Consider the following 24,050-nt stretch of genomic DNA (forward strand, 5'->3'; position numbering starts at 1 on the left):
CTCTAAGTCATTAATAAAAATCACAAAGAGCAGAGGACCAAGCACTGATCCCTGCGGCACTCCGCTAGCAACCTGCCTCCAGTCCGAAAATTTTCCATCCACCACCACCCTCTGTCTTCGATCAGATAGCCAGTTACCTATCCAATCGGCCAACTTTCCCTCTATCCCACACCTCCTCACTTTCATCATAAGCCGACCATGGGGGACCTTATCAAACGCCTTACTAAAATCCATGTATATAAGAACATAAGAACATAAGAAATAGGAGCAGGAGTAGGCCATCTAGCCCCTCGAGCCTGCCCCGCCATTCAATAAGATCATGGCTGATCTGACGTGGATCAGTACCACTTACCCGCCTGATCCCCATAACCCCTAATTCCCTTACCAATCAGGAATCCATCCATCCGCGCTTTAAACATATTCAGCGAGGTAGCCTCCACCACCTCAGTGGGCAGAGAATTCCAGAGATTCACCACCCTCTGGGAGAAGAAGTTCCTCCTCAACTCTGTCTTAAACCGACCCCCCTTTATTTTGAGGCTGTGTCCTCTAGTTTTAACTTCCTTACTAAGTGGAAAGAATCTCTCCGCCTCCACCCTATCCAGCCCCCGCATTATCTTATAAGTCTCCATAAGATCCCCCCTCATCCTTCTAAACTCCAACGAGTACAAACCCAATCTCCTCAGCCTCTCCTCATAATCCAAACCCCTCATCTCCGGTATCAACCTGGTGAACCTTCTCTGCACTCCCTCCAATGCCAATATATCCTTCCTCATATAAGGGGACCAATACTGCACACAGTATTCCAGCTGCGGCCTCACCAATGCCCTGTACAGGTGCATCAAGACGTCCCTGCTTTTATATTCTATCCCCCTCGCGATATAGGCCAACATCCCATTTGCCTTCTTGATCACCCGTTGTACCTGCAGACTGGGCTTTTGCGTCTCATGCACAAGGACCCCCAGGTCCCTTTGCACGGTAGCATGTTTTAATTTGTTTCCATTGAGATAGTAATCCCATTTGTTATCATTTCCTCCAAAGTGTATAACCTCGCATTTCTCAACGTTATACTCCATCTGCCATATCCTCGCCCACTCACTCAGCCTGTCCAAATCTCTCTGCAGATCTTCTCCGTCCTCCACACGATTCACTTTTCCACTTATCTTTGTGTCGTCTGCAAACTTCGTTACCCTACACTCCGTCCCCTCCTCCAGATCATCTATATAAATGGTAAACAGTTGCGGCCCGAGTACCGATCCCTGCGGCACGCCACTAGTTACCTTCCTCCAACCGGAAAAACATATGACACCAACTGCCCCACCTTCATCAACACACTTAGTTACCTCCTCAAAAAATTCTATCAAATTTGTGAGGCACGACTTGCCCTTCACGGATCCGTGCTGACTATCCCGGATTAATCCGCATCTTCCTAAATATATTCGACAACGGTCTCTTGGCACAGGAGGAAGCAAGTGTGAATGTTAGCACTCAGGGTGAAAGAAGGAGCTGATGGAGGGACAAAACTGAGATAACGGAATGTGTTAACAACAGAACAAAGGTCAGCGTGAAGTGAAAGCGAACTTGCAGAACAAGTGACAAGTGGCCCAGTGGGAAAGGGTGGCGGGGGTTGTTTACACTGGGAGGAACCAGGAAACTATTTAAAAAATCCAAAAAATCCCCAGACTGAGGGGAAAGGTCACAGCATAAAGTTTTAGAGCGCGATGCTGGGTTCTGTTTTGTACACTTGGCATTGGACTATGCTGGAACTTAATGCTGGTCACAGGATTGACAGGGGGTACACAGCAGTACGGCACTGATGTCAACTGGCATGTGGCAGGAAGGCGGGTCAGGGGGTCCCACACACACTGACTCTCACTGGGGTACGGGTTCCACACACACTGACTCTCACTGGGGTCCGGGTTCCACACACACTGACTCTCACTGGGGTACGGGTTCCACACACACTGACTCTCACTGGGGTACGGGTCCCACACACACTGACTCTCACTGGGGTACGGGTTCCACACACACTGACTCTCACTGGGGTACGGGTCCCACACACACTGACTCTCACTGGGGTACGGGTCCCACACACACTGACTCTCACTGGGGTACGGGTTCCACACACACTGACTCTCACTGGGGTACGGGTCCCACACACACTGACTCTCACTGGGGTACGGGTTCCACACACACTGACTCTCACTGGGGTACGGGTTCCACACACACTGACTCTCACTGGGGTACGGGTCCCACACACACTGACTCTCACTGGGGTACGGGTTCCACACACACTGATTCTCACTGGGGTACGGGTCCCACACACACTGACTCTCACTGGGGTACGGGTTCCCCACACACACTGACTCTCACTGGGGTACGGGTCCCACACACCCTGACTCTCACTGGGGTACAGGTTTCACACACACTGACTCTCACTGGGGTACAGGTCCCACACACACTGACTCTCACTGGGGTACGGGTTCCCCACACACACTGACTCTCACTGGGGTACGGGTCCCACACACCCTGACTCTCACTGGGGTACGGGTTTCACACACACTGACTCTCACTGGGGTACAGGTCCCACACACACTGACTGTCACTGGGGTACGGGTCCCACACACACTGACTCTCACTGGGGTACGGGTCCCACACACACTGACTCTCACTGGGGTACGGGTTCCACACACACTGACTCTCACTGGGGTACGGGTTCCCCACACACACTGACTCTCACTGGGGTACAGGTCCCACACACACTGACTCTCACTGGGGTACAGGTCCCACACACACTGACTCTCACTGGGGTACAGGTCCCACACACACTGACTGTCACTGGGGTACGGGTCCCACACACACTGACTCTCACTGGGGTACGGGTCCCACACACACTGACTCTCACTGGGGTACGGGTTCCACACACACTGACTCTCACTGGGGTACGGGTTTCACACACACTGACTCTCACTGGGGTACAGGTCCCACACACACTGACTCTCACTGGGGTACGGGTCCCACACACACTGACTCTCACTTGGGTACGGGTCCCACACACACTGACTCTCACTGGGGTACGGGTTCCACACACACTGACTCTCACTGGGGTACGGGTCTCACACACACTGACTCTCACTGGGGTACGGGTCCCACACACACTGACTCTCACTGGGGTACGGGTTCCACACACACTGACTCTCACTGGGGTACGGGTCCCACACACCCTGACTCTCACTGGGGTACGGGTTTCACACACACTGACTCTCACTGGGGTACAGGTCCCACACACACTGACTCTCACTGGGGTACGGGTCCCACACACACTGACTCTCACTTGGGTACGGGTCCCACACACACTGACTCTCACTGGGGTACGGGTTCCACACACACTGACTCTCACTGGGGTACGGGTCTCACACACACTGACTCTCACTGGGGTACGGGTCCCACACACACTGACTCTCACTGGGGTACGGGTTCCACACACACTGACTCTCACTGGGGTACGGGTCCCACACACACTGACTCTCACTGGGGTACGGGTCCCACACACACTGACTCTCACTGGGGTACGGGTCCCACACACACTGACTCTCACTGGGGTACGGGTCCCACACACACTGACTCTCACTGGGGTACGGGTCCCACACACACTGACTCTCACTGGGGTACGGGTCCCACACACACTGACTCTCACTGGGGTACGGGTTCCACACACACTGACTCTCACTGGGGTACGGGTCCCACACACACTGACTCTCACTGGGGTACGGGTCCCACACACACTGACTCTCACTGGGGTACGGGTTCCACACACACTGACTCTCACTGGGGTACGGGTCCCACACACACTGACTCTCACTGGGGTACGGGTTCCACACACACTGACTCTCACTGGGGTACGGGTCCCACACACACTGACTCTCACTGGGGAACAGGACCCACACACACTGACTCTCACTGGGGTACGGGTTCCACACACACTGACTCTCACTGGGGTACGGGTTCCACCGACACTGACTCTCACTGGGGTACGGGTCCCACACACACTGACTCTCACTGGGGTACGGGTCCCACACACACTGACTCTCACTGGGGCACGGGTTCCGCACACACTGACGCTCACTGGGGCACGGGTTCCACATCCACTGACTCTCACTGGGGTATGGGTTCCACACACACTGACTCTCACTGGGGTACGGGTCCCACACACACTGACTCTCACTGGGGTATAGGTTCCACACACACTGACTCTCACTGGGGTACGGGTCCCACACACACTGACTCTCACTGGGGTACGGGTTCCAGACACGGACTCTCACTGGGGTACGGGTCCCACACACACTGACTCTCACTGGGGTACGGGTCCCACACACACTGACTCTCACTGGGGTACGGGTCCCACACACACTGACTCTCACTGGGGTACGGGTTCCACACACACTGACTCTCACTGGGGTACGGGTTCCACACACACTGACTCTCACTGGGGTATGGGTTCCACACACACTGACTCTCACTGGGGTACGGGTCCCACACACACTGACTCTCACTGGGGTATGGGTCCCACACACACTGACTCTCACTGGGGTACGGGTTCCACACACACTGACTCTCACTGGGGTACGGGTCCTACACACACTGACTCTCACTGGGGTACGGGTTCCACACACACTGACTCTCACTGGGGTACGGGTCTCACACACACTGACTCTCACTGGGGTACGGGTCCCACACACACTGACTCTCACTGGGGTACGGGTCCTACACACACTGACTCTCACTGGGGTACGGGTCCCACACGCACTGACTCTCACTGGGGTACGGGTTCCACACACACTGACTCTCACTGGGGTACGGGTCCCACACACACTGACTCTCACTGGGGTACGGGTCCCACACACACTGACCCTCACTGAATTCCTTTTTTTCAGCTGTACATTGTGGAAAACTTTATCCGAAGGATTGACTCACAGATGCTGATCCGCGATGAACGGCAGAAGCTGGAAATAATCGCAAACCAATATTGTCAGTACGATGTTGTCGAGAGCAGCACAGATGAAGTGGATAGGGTGCGAAACTGTTTTATATATAGAATAAGGCAAACCCGGGAGTGAGTTACAGACTGGAATCTAATCGAGGGGTTCGGGGTGGTTTATATGTAGAATAACAGATACCCGGGAGTGAGTTACAGACTGGAATCTAATCGAGGGGTTCGGGGTGGTTTATATACAGAATAACAGATACCCGGGAGTGAGTTACAGACTGGAATCTAATCGAGGGGTTCGGGGTGGTTTATATATAGAATAACAGATACCCGGGAGTGAGTTACAGACTGGAATCTAATCGAGGGGTTCGGGGTGGTTTATATACAGAATAACAGATACCCGGGAGTGAGTTACAGACTGGAATCTAATCGAGGGGTTCGGGGTGGTTTATATATAGAATAACAGATACCCGGGAGTGAGTTACAGACTGGAATCTAATCGCGGGTTTCGGGGTGGTTTTATATATAGAATAACAGATACCCGGGAGTGAGTTACAGACTGGAATCTAATCGAGGGGTTCGGGGTGGTTTATATATAGAATAACAGATACCCGGGAGTGAGTTACAGACTGGAATCTAATCGAGGGGTTCGGGGTGGTTTATATATAGAATAACAGATACCCGGGAGTGAGTTACAGACTGGAATCTAATCGAGGGGTTCGGGGTGGTTTATATATAGAATAACAGATACCCGGGAGTGAGTTACAGACTGGAATCTAATCGAGGGGTTCGGGGTGGTTTATATATAGAATAACAGATACCCGGGAGTGAGTTACAGACTGGAATCTAATCGAGGGGTTCGGGGTGGTTTATATATAGAATAACAGATACCCGGGAGTGAGTTACAGACTGGAATCTAATCGAGGGGATCGGGGTGGTTTATATATAGAATAACAGATACCCGGGAGTGAGTTACAGACTGGAATCTAATCGAGGGGTTCGGGATGGTTTATATGTAGAATAACAGATACCCGGGAGTGAGTTACAGACTGGAATCTAATCGAGGGGTTCAGGGTGGTTTATATATAGAATAACAGATACCCGGGAGTGAGTTACAGACTGGAATCTAATCGCGGGTTTCGGGGTGGTTTATATATAGAATAACAGATACCCGGGAGTGAGTTACAGACTGGAGTCTAATCGAGGGGTTCGGGGTGGTTTATATATAGAATAACAGATACCCGGGAGTGAGTTAGAGACTGGAATCTAATCGAGGGGTTCGGGGTGGTTTATATATAGAATAAGGCAAACCCGGGAGTGAGTTACAGACTGGAATCTAATCGAGGGGTTCGGGGTGGTTTATATATAGAATAAGGCAAACCCGGGAGTGAGTTACAGACTGGAATCTAATCGAGGGGTTCGGGGTGGTTTATATATAGAATAACAGATACCCGGGAGTGAGTTACAGACTGGAATCTAATCGAGGGGTTCGGGGTGGTTTATATATAGAATAACAGATACCCGGGAGAGAGTTACAGACTGGAATCTAATCGAGGGGTTCGGGGTGGTTTGTATATAGAATAAGGCAAACCCGGGAGTGAGTTACAGACTGGAATCTAATCGAGGGGTTCGGGGTGGTTTATATATAGAATAACAGATACCCGGGAGTGAGTTAGAGACTGGAATCTAATCGAGGGGTTCGGGGTGGTTTATATATAGAATAACAGATACCCGGGAGTGAGTTAAAGACTGGATTCTAATCGAGGGGTTCGGGGTGGTTTATATATAGAATAACAGATACCCGGGAGAGAGTTACAGACTGGAATCTAATCGAGGGGTTCGGGGTGGTTTATATATAGAATAAGGCAAACCCGGGAGTGAGTTACAGACTGGAAACTAATCGAGGGGTTCGGGGTGGTTTATATATAGAATAAGGCAAACCCGGGAGAGAGCTACAGACTGGAATCTAATCGAGGGGTTCGGGGTGGTTTATATATAGAATAACAGATACCCGGGAGTGAGTTACAGCCTGGAATCTAATCGATGGGTTCAGGGTGGTTTATATATAGAATAACAGATACCCGGGAGTGAGTTACAGACTGGAATCTAATCGAGGGGTTCGGGGTGGTTTATATATAGAATAACAGATACCCGGGAGTGAGTTACAGACTGGAATCTAATCGAGGGGTTCGGGGTGGTTTATATACAGAATAACAGATACCCGGGAGTGAGTTACAGACTGGAATCTAATCGAGGGGTTCGGGGTGGTTTATATATAGAATAACAGATACCCGGGAGTGAGTTACAGACTGGAATCTAATCGAGGGGTTCGGGGTGGTTTATATATAGATTAACAGATACCCGGGAGTGAGTTACAGACTGGAATCTAATCGAGGGGTTCAGGATGGTTTATATATCGAAAAGCAGATACCGGGAGTGAGTTACAGACTGGAATCTAATCGAGGGGTTCTGGGTGCTTTATATTTCCCCTGTTTGGAAGTTGGGGTTTGTGGTTTATATCTGATGGGTTCAAGGTTCGATGTCCGTGACGACGTGTATTTGATGATTTGCTGTACTTTCTTGTGTTTTATCACTGGATTACAGATAGTGAAGGAGTTTTCCTTTCTGGATCTGACTCTCCCGATGGTTGGAATTGGACCAAACTGTGTACGTCTGCTATTACTGGAGGGTAACCTCAAAATGAAGGAAGGAAGAGACAGCAAGGTATCGGAGACCTGTCAATATATCGTAACCTCCTCTCAAATCATCACACGCTATCCCCCTCCATCTCCCTCTCTCGGCCTGTCCATCCCTCTCTCTCTCACTCTCGCCTCCTCCCTCTTTCCCCTGATTTGATTTATTATTGTCACATGTACTGGGATACAGTGAAAAGTATTGTTTCTTGCGTGCTGTACAGACAAAGCATACCGTTCATAGAGAAGGAAAGGAGAGGGTGCGGAATGTAGTGTTACTGTCACAGCTCGGGTGTAGAGAAAGATCAACTTAATGCGAGGTAGGTCCATTCAAAAGTCTGACAGCAGCAGGGAAGAAGCTGTTCTTGAGTCGGTCGGTACGTGACCTCAGACTTTTGTATCTTTTTCCCTGATGGAAGAAGGTGGAAGAGAGAATGTCCGGGGTGCGTGTGGAGGGTCCTTAATTATGCTGGCTGCTTTTCCCCGAGGCAGCGGGAAGTGTAGATGGAGTCGATGGATGGGAGGCTGGTTAACGTGATGGATTGGGCTACATTCACGACCTTTTGTAGTTCCTTGCGGTCTTGGGCAGAGCAGGAGCCCCAGACCAAGCTGTGATACATCCAGAAAGGATGCTTTCTATGGGGCATCTGTAAAAGTTGGTGAGAGTCGTAGCGGACATGCCAAATTTCCTTCGTCTTCTGAGAAAGTAGAGGCGTTGGTGGGACTTTCTTAACTATAGTGTCGGCGTGGGGGGGACCAGGACAGGTTGTTGGTGATCTGGACACCTAAAAACTTGAAGCTCTCGACCGTTTCTACTTTGTCACCATTGTTGTAGACAGAGCCATGTTCTCCTTTACATAAATCAAATCAAATCAAAATTTCTCCCTCTCTCTTTGTCTCACTTGCTCTCTCCCCCAGTTTCGTTCTGTCTGCATCTCTTGGTCAAACGGGCTGAATGTGACGGAGAGGTCTGATAGACAGAGAGAGAGAGAGAGCGAGGGAGAGGGGGAAGACTGTCTGCTGCCATACGTGGCCCGGTAGATTCACCGAGCACTCACGCCTCCCCTGTTACCTCCTTCCCACAGACTGAGGTCCACTGCCTTCTCTTCAATGACCTGTTCCTCATAACAAAGCCACTCAAAAAGGGCAATCGAGGGAAAGTAATCCGTCAACCACTCATGCTCGACAAGATTGTGTCCAGAGAATTGAAAGATCCAGGTGAGAAACTCCCCCCGTCCCCACCACAGATACCGCATCCCTCAGAACCTCAACCCTCCATTCCGTAACCCTCAAAATTGCAAACATCAATCCCCCTCTGCACTGTCCCTCATCAAACACTTCCCAGGACAGGTACAGCACGGGGTTAGATACAGAGTAAAGCTCCCTCTGCACTGTCCCCCATCAAACACTCCCAGGACAGGTACAGCACGGGGTTAGATACAGAGTAAAGCTTCCTCTACACTGTCCCCCATCAAACACTCCCAGGACAGGTACAGCACGGGGTTAGATACAGAGTAAAGCTCCCTCTACACTGTCCCCATCAAACACTCCCAGGACAGGTACAGCACGGGGTTAGATACAGAGTAAAGCTCCCTCCACACTGTCCCCCATCAAACAATCCCAGGACAGGTACAGCACGGGGTTAGATACAGAGTAAAGCTCCCTCCACACTGTCCCCCATCAAACACTCCCAGGACAGGTACAGCACGGCGTTAGATACAGAGTAAAGCTCCCTCTACACTGTCCCCCATCAAACACTCCCAGGACAGGTACAGCACGGGGTTAGATACAGAGTAAAGCTCCCTCCACACTGTCCCCCATCAAACACTCCCAGGACAGGTACAGCACGGGGTTAGATACAGAGTAAAGCTCCCTCCACACTGTCCCCCATCAAACACTCCCAGGACAGGTACAGCACGGGGTTAGATACAGAGTAAAGCTCCCTCTACACTGTCCCCATCAAACACTCCTAGGACAGGTACAGCACGGGGTTAGATACAGAGTAAAGCTCCCTCTACACTGTCCCCATCAAACACTCCCAGGACAGGTACAGCACGGGGTTAGATACAGAGTAAAGCTCCCTCTACACTGTCCCCATCAAACACTCCCAGGACAGGTACAGCACGGGGTTCGATACAGATTAAAGCTCCCTCTACACTGTCCCCATCAAACACTTCCAGGACAGGCACAGCACAGGGTTAGATACAGAGTAAAGCTCCCTCGACACTGTCCCCATCAAACACTCCCAGGACAGGTACAGCACGGGGTTAGATACAGAGTAAAGCTCCCTCTGCACTGTCCCCCATGAAACACTCCCAGGACACGGGCAGCCCGGGGTTATACCGAGTTGCTTCTGACGATGATGGGATCTTTCTATGCAGGTTCCTTCCTCCTGCTGTACGTCAATGAGTTACACAGCGTGACTGCCGCGTACACCTTTCTTGCTCCGAGCAGTAGCCTGTGTAAGGACTGGTTGGAGACTCTCTCTGCGGCCCAGGTAAGTACCCTCTGAAAATACGGACAAGGTCCTTGTGTTAAACTTTAATTCTTTTATCTTCAAGAACCTCTGCATTGATTGAGTGGGACGGAGTGTCTATATATCAGCCTGGGGTTCCCGCTCCCGATCCTTGTCCAGTGACCCCTGGGTTGGGGAGGTGGCTGAATCAGCCCGGGTTTCTGCTCCCGATCCCTGTCCCTGGGTTCGGGAAGGAGGATGAATCAGCGCGGGTTCCTGCTCCTGATCCCTGTCCCCTGGGATTGAATACAGGAGTTGGGACGTCTTGTTGAAGTTATACAAGACATTGGTGAGGCCCCACTTGGAATACAGTTCTGGTCACCCTATTATAGAAAGGATATTATTAAACTAGAAAGAATGCAGAAAAGATTTACTAGGATGCTACCGGGACTTGATGGATTGAGTTATAAGGAGAGGCTGGATAGACTGGGACTTTTTTCCCCCTGGAGCGTAGGAGGCTGAGGGGTGATCTTATAGAGGTCTATAAAATAATGAGGGGCACAGATCAGCGAGATAGTCAATATCTTTTCCCAAAGGTCGGGGAGTCTAAAACTAGAGGGCGTAGATTTAAGGTGAGAGGGGAGAGATACAAAAGGGTCCAGAGGGGCAATCTTTTTACACAGAGGGTGGTGAGTGTCTGGAACGAGCTGCCAGAGGCAGTAGTAGAGGCGGGTACAATTTAATCTTTTAAAAAGCGTTTAGACAGTGACATGGGTAAGATGGGTATAGAGGGATATGGGCCAAATGCGGGCAATTGGGACAAGCTTAGTGGTTAAAACAAAAAGGGGCAGCATGGACAAGTTGGGCTGAAGGGCCTGTTTCCATGCTGTAAACATCTCTGACTCTATGACACTGACCCCTGGATTAGGGAGGGGGGGGGTGAATCAGCCTGGATCCTGTTCCCGATCCCTGTCCCTGGGCTAGGGAGGGGGGGGAGTCTGTCCTGGGTTCCTGTTCCCGATCCCTGTCCCTGGGTTAGGGAGAGGGTGAATCAGCCTGGTTCCTGTTCCCGATCCCTGTCCCTGGGTTAGGGAGGGGGGGGAATCTGTCCCCGGTTCCTGTTCCCGATCCCTGTCCCTGGGTTAGGGAGGGGGGGGAGTCTGTCCCGGGTTCCTGTTCCCGATCCCTGTCCCTGGGTTAGGGAGGGGGGGGAGTCTGTCCTGGGTTCCTGTTCCCGATCCCTGTCCCTGGGTTAGGGAGAGGGTGAATCAGCCTGGATCCTGTTCCCGATCCCTGTCCCTGGGTTAGGGAGAGGGGGGAATCTGTCCCCAGTTCCTGCTCCCGATCCTTGTCCCTGGGTTAGGGAGAGGGTGAATCAGCCTGGATCCTGTTCCCGATCACTGTCCCTGGGTTTGGGAGAGGGGCTGAATCTGTCCTGGGTTCCTGTTCCCGATCCCTGTCCCTGGGTTAGGGAGGGGGGGGAGTCTGTCCCGGGTTCCTGTTCCCGATCCCTGTCCCTGGGTTCGGGAGAGGGGGGAATCTGTCCCGGGTTCCTGCTCCCGATCCCTGGGTTCGGGAGAGGGGGAATCTGTCCCCGGGTTCCTGTTCCCGATCCCTGTCCCTGGGTTCGGGAGAGGGGGGGAATCTGTCCCGGGTTCCTGCTCCCTGTCCCTGGGTTCGGGAGAGGGGGGAATCTGTCCCCGGTTCCTGCTCCCGATCCCTGTCCCTGGGTTAGGGAGAGGGGGGAATCTGTCCCCGGGTTCCTGCTCCCTGTCCCTGGGTTCGGGAGAGGGGGGAATCTGTCCCCGGGTTCCTGTTCCCGATCCCTGTCCCTGGGTTAGGGAGAGGGTGAATCAGCCTGGATCCTGTTCCCGATCCCTGTCCCTGGGTTTGGGAGAGGGGCTGAATCTGTCCTGGGTTCCTGTTCCCGATCCCTGTCCCTGGGTTAGGGAGGGGGGAGAGTCTGTCCCGGGTTCCTGTTCCCGATCCCTGTCCCTGGGTTCGGGAGAGGGGGGAATCTGTCCCGGGTTCCTGCTCCCGATCCCTGGGTTCGGGAGAGGGGGAATCTGTCCCCGGGTTCCTGTTCCCGATCCCTGTCCCTGGGTTCGGGAGAGGGGGGAATCTGTCCCGGGTTCCTGCTCCCTGTCCCTGGGTTCGGGAGAGGGGGGAATCTGTCCCCGGTTCCTGCTCCCGATCCCTGTCCCTGGGTTAGGGAGAGGGGGGAATCTGTCCCGGGTTCCTGCTCCCGATCCCTGTCCCTGGGTTAGGGAGAGGGGGGAATCTGTCCCCGGGTTCCTGTTCCCGATCCCTGTCCCTGGGTTCGGGAGAGGGGGGAATCTGTCCCCAGTTCCTGCTCCCGATCCCTGTCCCTGGGTTCGGGAGAGGGGGGAATCTGTCCCGGGTTCCTGTTCCCGATCCCTGGGTTCGGGAGAGGGGGGAATCTGTCCCGGGTTCCTGTTCCCGATCCCTGGGTTCGGGAGAGGGGGGAATCTGTCCCGGGTTCCTGTTCCCGATCCCTGGGTTAAGGAGGGGGGGGAATCTGTCCCGGGTTCCTGTTCCCGATCCCTGTCCCTGGGTTAGGGAGAGGGGGGAATCTGTCCCCGGTTCCTGTTCCCGATCCCTGGGTTCGGGAGAGGGGGGAATCTGTCCCCGGGTTCCTGCTCCCGATCCCTGGGTTCGGGAGAGGGGGGAATCTGTCCCCGGGTTCCTGCTCCCGATCCCTGGGTTCGGGAGAGGGGGGAATCTGTCCCCGTGTTCCTGCTCCCTGTCCCTGGGTTCGGGAGAGGGGGGAATCTATCCCCGGGTTCCTGCTCCCTGTCCCTGGGTTCGGGAGAGGGGGGAATCTGTCCCCGGGTTCCTGCTCCCTGTCCCTGGGTTCGGGAGGGGGGGGAATCTGTCCCTGGGTTCCTGCTCCCGATCCCTGGGTTCGGGAGAGGGGGAATCTGTCCCCGGGTTCCTGCTCCCGATCCCTGTCCCTGGGTTCGGGAGAGGGGGGAATCTGTCCCCGGGTTCCTGCTCCCGATCCCAGGGTTCGGGAGAGGGGGGAATCTGTCCCCGGGTTCCTGCTCCCGATCCCTGTCCCTGGGTTCGGGAGAGGGGGGAATCTGTCCCCGGGTTCCTGTTCCCGATCCCTGTCCCTGGGTTCGGGAGAGGGGGGAATCTGTCCTGGGTTCCTGCTCCCGATCCCTGGGTTCGGGAGAGGGGGGAATCTGTCCCCGGGTTCCTGCTCCCGATCCCTGGGTTCGGGAGAGGGGGGAGTCTGTCCCCGGGTTCCTGTTCCCGATCCCTGGGTTCGGGAGAGGGGGGAATCTGTCCCTGGGTTCCTGTTCCCGATCCCTGGTTCGGGAGAGGGGGGAATCTGTCCCCGGGTTCGTGCTCCCTGTCCCTGGGTTCGGGAGAGGGGGGAATCTGTCCCCGGGTTCCTGCTCCCGATCCCTGGGTTCGGGAGAGGGGGGAGAATCTGTCCCCGGGTTCCTGCTCCCGATCCCTGGGTTAGGGAGAGGGGGGGGAATCTGTCCCCGGGTTCCTGCTCCCGATCCCTGGGTTCGGGAGAGGGGGGAATTTGTCCCCGGTTCCTGCTCCCTGTCCCTGGGTTAGGGAGAGGGCGGAATCTGTCCCCGGGTTCCTGCTCCCGATCCCTGGGTTAGGGAGAGGGGGGAATCTGTCCCCGGGTTCCTGCTCCCGATCCCTGGGTTCGGGAGAGGGGGGAATCTGTCCCCGGGTTCCTGCTCCCGGTCCCTGGGTTCGGGAGAGGGGGGAATCTGTCCCCGGGTTCCTGCTCCCTGTCCCTGGGTTCGGGAGAGGGGGGAATCTGTCCCCGGGTTCCTGCTCCCTGTCCCTGGGTTCGGGAGAGGGGGGAATCTGTCCCCGGGTTCCTGCTCCCTGTCCCTGGGTTCGGGAGAGGGGGAATCTGTCCCCGGGTTCCTGTTCCCGATCCCTGTCCCTGGGTTCGGGAGAGGGGGGAATCTGTCCCCGGGTTCCTGTCTCGGTGAGAAGTTGGATTGAATAATGACTTTGACTTCCAACAGAAGCAGCTGGAACTGCTCCGATCCCGGGAAGCCTGGATGTGCCAGGAACAGTTTAAGCAGATGCAGGAAGAGTGTCTGGATAACCTGGATCAGGGCCGGAATTCCTCCAGGCATAACAGCGGAAATCCCAGCGGGGAAGGCAGCAGGTACGTCCGAGTGTGACCGGTTAAACCAAGGGAGAGATTCCCGACACATTTATCCCTCGGTATTCCCCCGACTCGGAACACTCCCTCCCTCACTCCCCCACCGACCCCTCGATATTCCCCCTCGGAACACTCCCTCCCTCACTCCCCCACCGACCCCTCGATATTCCCCCTCGGAACACTCCCTCCCTCACTCCTCCATCACTCCTCGACATTCCCCCTCGGAACACTCCCTCCCTCACTCCTCCACCGACCCCTCGATATTCCCCCTCGGAACACTCCCTCCCTCACTCCCCCATCACTCCTCGACATTCCCCCTCGGAACACTCCCTCCCTCACTCCTCCATCACTCCTCGACATTCCCCATCGGAACACTCCCTCCCTCACTCCCCCACCGACCCCTCGATATTCCCCCTCGGAACACTCCCTCCCTCACTCCTCCATCACTCCTCGACATTCCCCATCGGAACGCTCCCTCCCTCACTCCCCCACCGACCCCTCGATATTCCCCCTCGGAACACTCCCTCCCTCACTCCTCCACCGACCCCTCGATATTCCCCCTCGGAACACTCCCTCCCTCACTCCTCCATCACTCCTCGATATTCCCCCTCAGAATGCTCCCTCCCTCACTCCTCCATCACTCCTCGATATTCCCCCTCGGAACGCTCCCTCCCTCACTCCTCCATCACTCCTCGATATTCCCCCTTGGAACACTCCCTCCCTCACTCCCCCACCGACCCCTCGATATTCTCCCTCGGAACGCTCCCTCCCTCACTCCTCCATCACTCCTCGATATTCCCCCTCGGAACACTCCCTCCCTCACTCCTCCATCACCCCTTGATATCCTCCATTGGAACGCTCCCTCCCTCACTCCCCCACCGACCCCTCGATATTCCCCCTCAGAACGCTCCCTCCCTCACTCCCCCATCACCCCTTGATATCCTCCATTGGAACGCTCCCTCCCTCCCTACCTCATTCAACAACAACTTCAACATTAAAAACACCAACAAATCCAACAACAACCTCAAAATTAATACACAAATTCAACAACAATCTCAGCATTGAAAACGCCAACAGATCCAACAACAACCTCAATATTAAAAACACCAACAAATTCAACAACAACCTCAACATAAAAAACACTAACAATTTCAACAACAACCTCAACATAAAAAACACCAACAATTTCAACAACAGCCTCAAAAATAACACCAACAAACTCAACAACAACCTCACGATTAAAAACACCAACAACTTCAACAACATCAACATTGAGAAACACCAACAAATCCAACAACAACCCCAACATTGACAAACACCAACAAATTCAACAACAACCTCAACATTGACAAACACCAACAAACTCAACAACAACCTCAACATTGACAAACACCAACAAATCCAACAACAACCCCAACATTGACAAACACCAACAAACTCAACAACAACCTCAACATTGACAAACACCAACAAACTCAACAACAATCTCAGCATTGAAAACACCAACAGATCCAACAACAACCTCGATATTAAAAACACCAACAAATCCAACAACAGCCTCAAAAATAACAACACCAGCAAATTCAACAACAACCTCACGATTAAAAACACCAACAACTTCAACAACATCAACATTGAGAAACACCAACAAACTCAACAACAACCTCAACATTGACAAACACCAACAAACTCAACAACAACCTCAACATTGACAAACACCAACAAACTCAACAACAACCTCAACATTGACAAACACCAACAAACTCAACAACAACCTCAACATTGACAAACACCAACAAACTCAACAACAACCTCAACATTGAGAAACACCAACAAATCCAACAACAACCTCAACATTAATACACAAATTCAACAACAATCTCAGCATTGAAAACACCATCAGATCCAACAACAACCTCGATATTAAAAACACCAACAAATCCAACAACAACCTCAACATTAATACACAAATTCAACAACAATCTCAGCATTGAAAACACCATCAGATCCAACAACAACCTCGATATTAAAAACGCCAACAAATCCAACAACAGCCTCAAAAATAACAACACCAACAAATTCAACAACAACCTCACGATTTAAAACACCAACAACTTCAACAACATCAACATTGAGAAACACCAACAAACTCAACAACAACCTCAACATTGACAAACACCAACAAACTCAACAACCACCTCAACATTGACAAACACCAACAAACTCAACAACAACCTCAACATTGACAAACACCAACAAACTCAACAACCACCTCAACATTGAGAAACACCAACAAACTCAACAACAACCTCAACATTGACAAACACCAACAAACTCAACAACCACCTCAACATTGACAAACACCAACAAACTCAACAACAACCTCAACATTGACAAACACCAACAAACTCAACAACAACCTCAACATTGACAAACACCAACAAACTCAACAACAACCTCAACATTGACAAACACCAACAAACTCAACAACAACCTCAACATTGACAAACACCAACAAACTCAACAACAACCTCAGCATTGAAATCGCTGCTAATTGACGCTGGGAGTTATTAGGGGGTTCGGAGAGGGGATTGACCCCGGGGTTTTGGGAGATGCAGGATGATAGTTGGCGTTGCGAAAGTCAGTCTGACATGTCGATCGAGGAATTGCACGAGTTGGTCAGTGCGTTGTTGGAAATATCTCCGCTCTGATAGAACCAAATTTCTTCCTCCTTGTCTCCCTCTTGCAGAGACTCCGACAGGAACCCCTCCGTCGCAGCTCCCCGGCTTCTGCTGACCCCCCTGGACCTTGCCAAGCCCCCGGCCCAGGACGCCGAGCAAAGCCGCGTCTCCCCGAGCTCACCTCGCCGCCGCTTGCTGGGCCGCAGTCGCTCGCCGGCCAGGGCGGGAGCCCAGAGGGCGATCGAGAGGCGACTGAGGAAGGAGAACGGATCTCCAGGGCCCAGCCGGAGGCCCAAGGGCCCAGGAATCCAGGCCCAGGAGGCAGACCGGGAGCAGGCCGAGGGCTCGGAAATCCAGGCCCAGGAGGCAGACCAGGTGCAGGCCAAGGGCTCAGGACTCGAAGCCCAGGAAGCAGACCAGGAGCAGGCCAAGGGCTCGGAAATCCAGGCCCAGGAGGTAGACCGGGAGCAGGCCGAGGGCTTGGAAATCCAGGCCCAGGAAGCAGACCGGGAGCAGGCCGAGGGCTTGGAAATCCAGGCCCAGGAAGCAGACCGGGAGCAGGCCAAGGGCTTGGAAATCCAGGCCCAGGAAGCAGACCGGGAGCAGGCCGAGGGCTTGGAAATCCAGGCCCAGGAAGCAGACCGGGAGCAGGCCGAGGGCTTGGAAATCCAGGCCCAGGAAGCAGACCGGGAGCAGGCCGAGGGCTCGGAAATCCAGGCCCAGGAGGTAGACCGGGAGCAGGCCGAGGGTCCGGGAATGCACGCCCAGGAAGCAGACCGGGAGCAGGCCGAGGGCTTGGAAATCCAGGCCCAGGAAGCAGACCGGGAGCAGGCCGAACCGGCCGCGGAACCGGAAATCCAGGTCCCATCCCGGTTCCGGGACGATCCTCAGCCAGTCGGGGACGCCCAGTCGCGGTCTCCGGACGGGACGCAGCCCGAGACGGGGGAAGGAGACGGCTCGGGGTCGGCAGGGTTCTGCCCAGTGATGGAGACTCTCAGAAGAGCAAAGCAGATGGAGGGCAGGCTGTCCGGACAGGCCCGGGACGTCCGGGTCGGAGGGGAGGAGGAACGGACAGCGGCGCTGAGTTCAGGGAAACGGACCCTCACATTGGCTGAACTGCAGCGTATTCGATCCTCGTTGCTGCTCAACTCAACATTAACCATATCGTAAGCATCCTGGACACTTCAAACCCCACTCTACCCAGTGGCACAGTGGGTTAGCACTGCTGCCTCCCAGCGCCAGGGACCCGGGTTCGATTCCCAGCTCGGGTCACCGTCTGTGCGGAGTCTGCACGTTCTCCCCGTGTCTGCGTGGGTTTTCTCCGGGTGCTCCCGTTTCCTCCCACGCCCCAAACGACTGTGCTAAATTAGGGTGCTAAATTCTCCCTCAGTGTACCTGAACAGGCGCTGGAGTGTGGCGGCTTGGGGAATTTCACAGAAACTTCATTGCCGTGTTAATGTAAGCCGAATTAAAAATATAGAAACATAGAAAATTACAGCACAAAACATGCCCTTCGGCCCCACAAGTTGTGCCGAACACATCCCTACCTTTTAGGCCTACCTATAACCCTCCATCCTATTAAGTCCCATGTACTCATCCAGGAGTCTCTTAAAAGACCCTATTGAGTTCGCCTCCACCACCACTGACGGCAGCCGATTCCACTCGCCCACCACCCTCTGTGTGAAAAACTTCCCCCTAACATCTCCCCTGTACCTACCCCCCAGCACCTTAAACCTGTGTCCTCTCGTAGCAGCCATTTCCACCTTGGGAAAAAGCCTCTGAGAGTCCACCCGATCTATGCCTCTCAACATCTTATACACCTCTATTAGGTCTCCTCTCATCCAACGTCTCTCCAAGGAGAAAAGACCGAGCTCCCTCAGCCTATCCTCATAAGGCATGCCACTCAATCCAGGCAACATCCTTGTAAATCTCCTCTGCACCCTTTCAATCTTTTCCACATCCTTCCTGTAATGAGGCGACCAGAACTGAGCACAGTACTCCAAGTGGGGTCTGACGAGGGTCTTATATAGCTGCATCATTATCCCCGGACTCCTAAACTCAATCCCTCGATTGATAAAGGCCAGCACACCATACGCCTTCTTAACCACCTCCTCCACCTGCGGGGCCGATTTTAGAGTCCTATGGACCCGGACCCCAAGGTCCTCCTGATCCTCTACCGTACTAAGAGTCTTTCCCTTTATATTGTACTCCTTCATCCCATTTGACCTGCCAAAATGGACCACGACGCATTTATCTGGGTTGAAGTCCATCTGCCACTTCTCCGCCCAGTCTTGCATCCTATCTATGTCCCTCTATAACTTCTGACATCCCTCCAGACTATCCACAACCCCACCAACCTTTGTGTCGTCGGCAAACTTACCAACCCATCCCTCCACTTCCTCATCCAGGTCATTTATGAAAATGACAAACAGCAAGGGTCCCAGAACAGATCCCTGGGGCCAACCTCCATTTAGAAAAATACCCATCTATACCCACTCTCTGCCTCCTTTGGGCAAACACAGTAAGAAGTTTAACAACACCAGGTTAAAGTCCAACAGGTTTATTTGGTAGCAAAAGCCACACAAGCTTTCGAAGCTCGCAGCCCCTTCTTCAGGTGAGTGGGAATTCTGTTCACAAACAGAGTTTATAAAGACACAGACTCAATTTACATGAATAATGGTTGGAATGCGAATACTTACAACTAATCCAGTCTTTAAGAAACAAAACAAAGGGAGTGGAGAGAGCATCAAGACAGGCTAAAAAGATGTGTATTGTCTCCAGACAAGACAGCCAGTGAAACTCTGCAGGTCTTCCAACCTCTGCAAGACGTGCCGGATCATCGACACAGATGCCATCATCTCACATGAGAACACCATCCACCAGGTACACGGTACCTACTCTTGCAATTCGGCCAACATTGTCTACCTGATACGCTGCAGGAAAGGATGTCCCGAGGCATGGTACATTGGGGAAACTATGCAGGCGCTGCGACAACGGATGAATCAACACCGCTCGACAATCACCAGGCAAGACTGTTCTCTTCCTGTTGGGGAGCACTTCAGCGGTCACGGGCATTCGGCCTCTGATATTCGGGTAAGCATTCTCCAAGGCGGCCTTCGCGACACACGACAGCGCAGAGTCGCTGAGCAGAAACTGATAGCCAAGTTCCGCACACACGCGGACGGCCTCAACCGGGATATTGGGTTCATGTCACACTATTTGTAACCCCCACAGTTGCGTGGACCTGCAGAGTTTCACTGGCTGTCTTGTCTGGAGACAATACACATCTTTTTAGTTTGTCTTGATGCTCTCTCCACTCCCATTGTTTTGTATCTTAAAGACTTGATTAGTTGTAAGTATTCGCATTCCAACCATTATTCATGTAAATTGAGTCTGTGTCTTTATAAGCTCTGTTTGTGAACAGAATTCCCACTCACCTGAAGAAGGGGCTTAGAGCTTCGAAAGCTTGTGTGGCTTTTGCTACCAAATAAACCTGTTGGACTTTAACCTGGTGTTGTTAAACTTCTTACTGTGTTCACCCCAGTCCAACGCCGGCAACTCCACATCCTTTGGGCAAGCCAGTTCTGGATCCACAGGGCAGCAGCCCCTTGGGTCCTATGCCCTCTCACTTTTTCTCAAAGCCTTGTGTGGGAGACTTTATCGAACACCTTGCTAAAATCCATATAAACCACATCTACCGCTTTCCTTTCGTCAATGTGTTTAGTCACATTTTCAAAGAACTGCACCAGGAATTGTGACACGAATAAATAAATCTACACTGTCCGCATCAAACACTCCCAGGACAGGTACAGCACGGGGTTAGATACAGAGTAAAGCTCCCTCTACACTGTCCGCATCAAACACTCCCAGGACAGGTACAGCACGGGGTTAGATACAGAGTAAAGCTCCCTCTACACTGTCCCCCATCAAACACTCCCAGGACAGGTACAGCACGGGGTTAGATACAGAGTAAACTCCCTCTACACTGTCCCCCATCAAACACTCCCAGGACAGGTACAGCACGGGGTTAGATACAGAGTAAAGCTCCCTCTACACTGTCCCCATCAAACACTCCCAGGACAGGTACAGCACGAGGTTAGATACAGAGTAAATCCCCTTCTACACTGTCCCCCATCAAACACTCCCAGGACAGGTACAACACGGGGTTAGATACAGAGTAAAGCTCCCTCTACACTGTCCCCCATCAAACACTCCCAGGACAGGTACAGCACGGGGTTAGATACAGAGTAAAGCTCCCTCTACACTGTCCCCCATCAAACACTCCCAGGACAGGTACAGCACGGGGTTAGATACAGAGTAAAGCTCCCTCTACACTGTCCCCCATCAAACACTCCCAGGACAGGTACAGCACGGGGTTAGATACAGAGTAAAGCTCCCTCTACACTGTCCCCCAACAAACACTCCCAGGACAGGTACAGCACGGGGTTAGATACAGAGTAAATCTCCCTCTACACTGACCCCATCAAACACTCCCAGGACAGGTACAGCACGGGGTTAGATACAGATTAAAGCTCCCTCTACACTGTCCCCATCAAACACTCCCAGGACAGGTACAGCACGGGGTTAGATACAGAGTAAAGCTCCCTCTACACTATCCCCATCAAACACTCCCAGGACAGGTACAGCACGGGGTTAGATACAGAGTTAGGCTCCCACGACACTGTCCCCCATCAAACATTCCCAGGACAGGTATAGCACGAGTTTAGATACAGAGTAAAGTTCCCTCTACACTGTCCCCCATCAAACACTCCCAGGACAGGTACATCACATGGTTAGATACAGAGTAAAGCTCCCTCTACACTGTCCCCCATCAAACACTCCCAGGACAGGTACATCACGGGGTTAGATACAGAGTAAAGCTCCCACTGCACTGTCCCCCATCAATCACTTCCTGGACACGTACAGCACGGGGTTAGATCCAGAGTAAAGCTTCCTCTACACTGTCCACGTTGTTTGTATCTTAAAGACTTGATTAGTTGTAAGTATTCGCATTCCAACCATTATTCATGTAAATTGAGTCTGTGTCTTTATATGCTCTGTTTGTGAACAGAATTCCCACTCACCTGAAGAAGAGGCTTAGAGCTCCGAAAGCTTGTGTGGCTTTTGCTACCAAATAAACCTGTTGGACTTTAACCTGGTGTTGTTAAACTTCTTACCCCATCAAACACTCCCAGGACAGGGACAGCACGGGGTTAGATACAGAGTAAAGCTTCCTCTACACTGTCCCCCATCAAACACTCCCAGGACAGGTACATCACGGGGTTTGATACAGAGTAGAGCTCCCCCTCCAGAGTCCCCAATCAAAGTCTCACAGCACAGATACATCATGGGGTTGGATATAGATTAAAGCTCCCTCTACACTGTCCCCATCAAACACTCCCAGGACAGGTACAGCACGGGGTTAAGTACTGAGTAAAGCTCCCTCTACACTGTCCCCCATCAAACACTCACAGGACAGGTACAGCACGGGGTTAGATGCAGAGTAAAGCTCCATCTGCACTGTCCCCTTCAAACACTCCCAGGACAGATACAGCATGGGTTTAGATACAGAGTAAAGCTCCCTCTACACTGTCCCCATCAAACACTCCCAGGACAGGTACAGCACGGGGTTAAGTACTGAGTAAAGCTCCCTCTACACTGTCCCCCATCAAACACTCACAGGACAGGTACAGCACGGGGTTAGATACAGAGTAAAGCTCCCTCTACACTGTCCCCATCAAACACTCCCAGGACAGGTACAGCACAGGGTTAGATACAGAGTAAAGCTCCCTCTACACTGTCCCCCATCAAACACTCCCAGGACAGGTACAGCACGGGGTTAGATACAGAGTAAAGCTCCCTCTACACTGTCCCCCATCAAACACTCCCTGGAGAGGTACAGCACGGGGTTAGATACAGAGTAAAGCTCCCTCTACACTGTCCCCCATCAAACACTCCCAGGACAGGTACAGCACGGGGTTAGATACAGAGTAAAGCTCCCTCTGCACTGTCCCCATCAAACACTCCCAGGACAGGTACAGCACGGGGTTAGATACAGAGTAAAGCTCCCTCTACACTGTCCCCCATCAAACACTCCCAGGACAGGTACAGCACGGGGTTAGATACTGAGTAAAGCTCCCTCTACACTGTCCCCATCAAACACTCCCAGGACAGGTACAGCACGGGGTTAGATACAGAGTAAAGCTCCCTCTACACTGTCCCCCATCAAACACTCCCAGGACAGGTACAGCACGGGGTTAGATGCAGAGTAAAGCTCCATCTGCACTGTCCCCTTCAAACACTCCCAGGACAGATACAGCATGGGTTTAGATACAGAGTAAAGCTCCCTCTACACTGAGTGTTTGATGGGGGACAGTGTAGAGTACTGTGTGCAGTTCTGGTCCCCACATTACAGGAAGGATGTGGAGGCTTTGGAGAGGGTGCAGAGGAGGTTTACCAGGATGTTGCCTGGTATGGAGGGGAGATCCTATGAGGAGAGGCTGAGGGATTTGGGATTGTTTTCGCTGGAAAGGCGGCGGCTAAGAGGGGATCTTATTGAAACATATAAGATGATTAGAGGTTTAGATAGGGTGGATAGTGATAGCCTTTTTCCTCTGATGGAGAAATCCAGCACGAGGGGGCATGGCTTTAAATTGAGGGGGGGTAGTTATAGAACCGATGTCAGGGGTAGGTTCTTTACCCAGAGGGTGGTGAGGGATTGGAATGCCCTGCCAGCATCAGTTGTAAATGCGCCTAGTTTGGGGGCGTTTAAGAGATCCGTAGATAGGTTCATGGACGAAAAGAAATTGGTTTAGGTTGGAGGGTCACAGTTTTTTTTTTTAACTGGTCGGTGCAACATCGTGGGCCGAAGGGCCTGTTCTGCGCTGTAATGTTCTATGTTCTATGTTCTATGGGGTTAGATACAGAGTAAAGCTCCCTCTGCACTGTCCCCATCAAATACTCCCAGGACAGGTACAACACGGGGTTAGATACAGAGTAAAGCTCCCTCTACACTGTCCCCATCAAACACTCCCAGGACAGGTACAGCACGGGGTTAGATACAGAG

The 24,050-nt window shown here is 52.7% G+C and overlaps 1 protein-coding gene across 1 annotated transcript in view; it reads left to right on the top strand.

Annotated features, from left to right (window-relative positions):
• Positions 1-24,050, top strand: part of LOC144487029 (uncharacterized) — a 42,498-nt gene that overhangs the window by 17,090 nt on the left and 1,358 nt on the right. Inside the window, exons 4-9 of the mRNA XM_078205073.1 lie at positions 4,932-5,069; positions 7,589-7,708; positions 8,763-8,895; positions 10,059-10,174; positions 14,161-14,306; positions 17,053-18,150. Coding sequence (XP_078061199.1) covers positions 4,932-5,069; positions 7,589-7,708; positions 8,763-8,895; positions 10,059-10,174; positions 14,161-14,306; positions 17,053-18,150 — 1,751 coding nt within the window. The remainder of the gene's footprint in view (positions 1-4,931; positions 5,070-7,588; positions 7,709-8,762; positions 8,896-10,058; positions 10,175-14,160; positions 14,307-17,052; positions 18,151-24,050) is intronic.

Source organism: Mustelus asterias, unplaced genomic scaffold, assembly GCF_964213995.1.
Source record: "Mustelus asterias unplaced genomic scaffold, sMusAst1.hap1.1 HAP1_SCAFFOLD_555, whole genome shotgun sequence".
NCBI classification, from domain to species: Eukaryota; Metazoa; Chordata; class Chondrichthyes; order Carcharhiniformes; family Triakidae; genus Mustelus; species Mustelus asterias.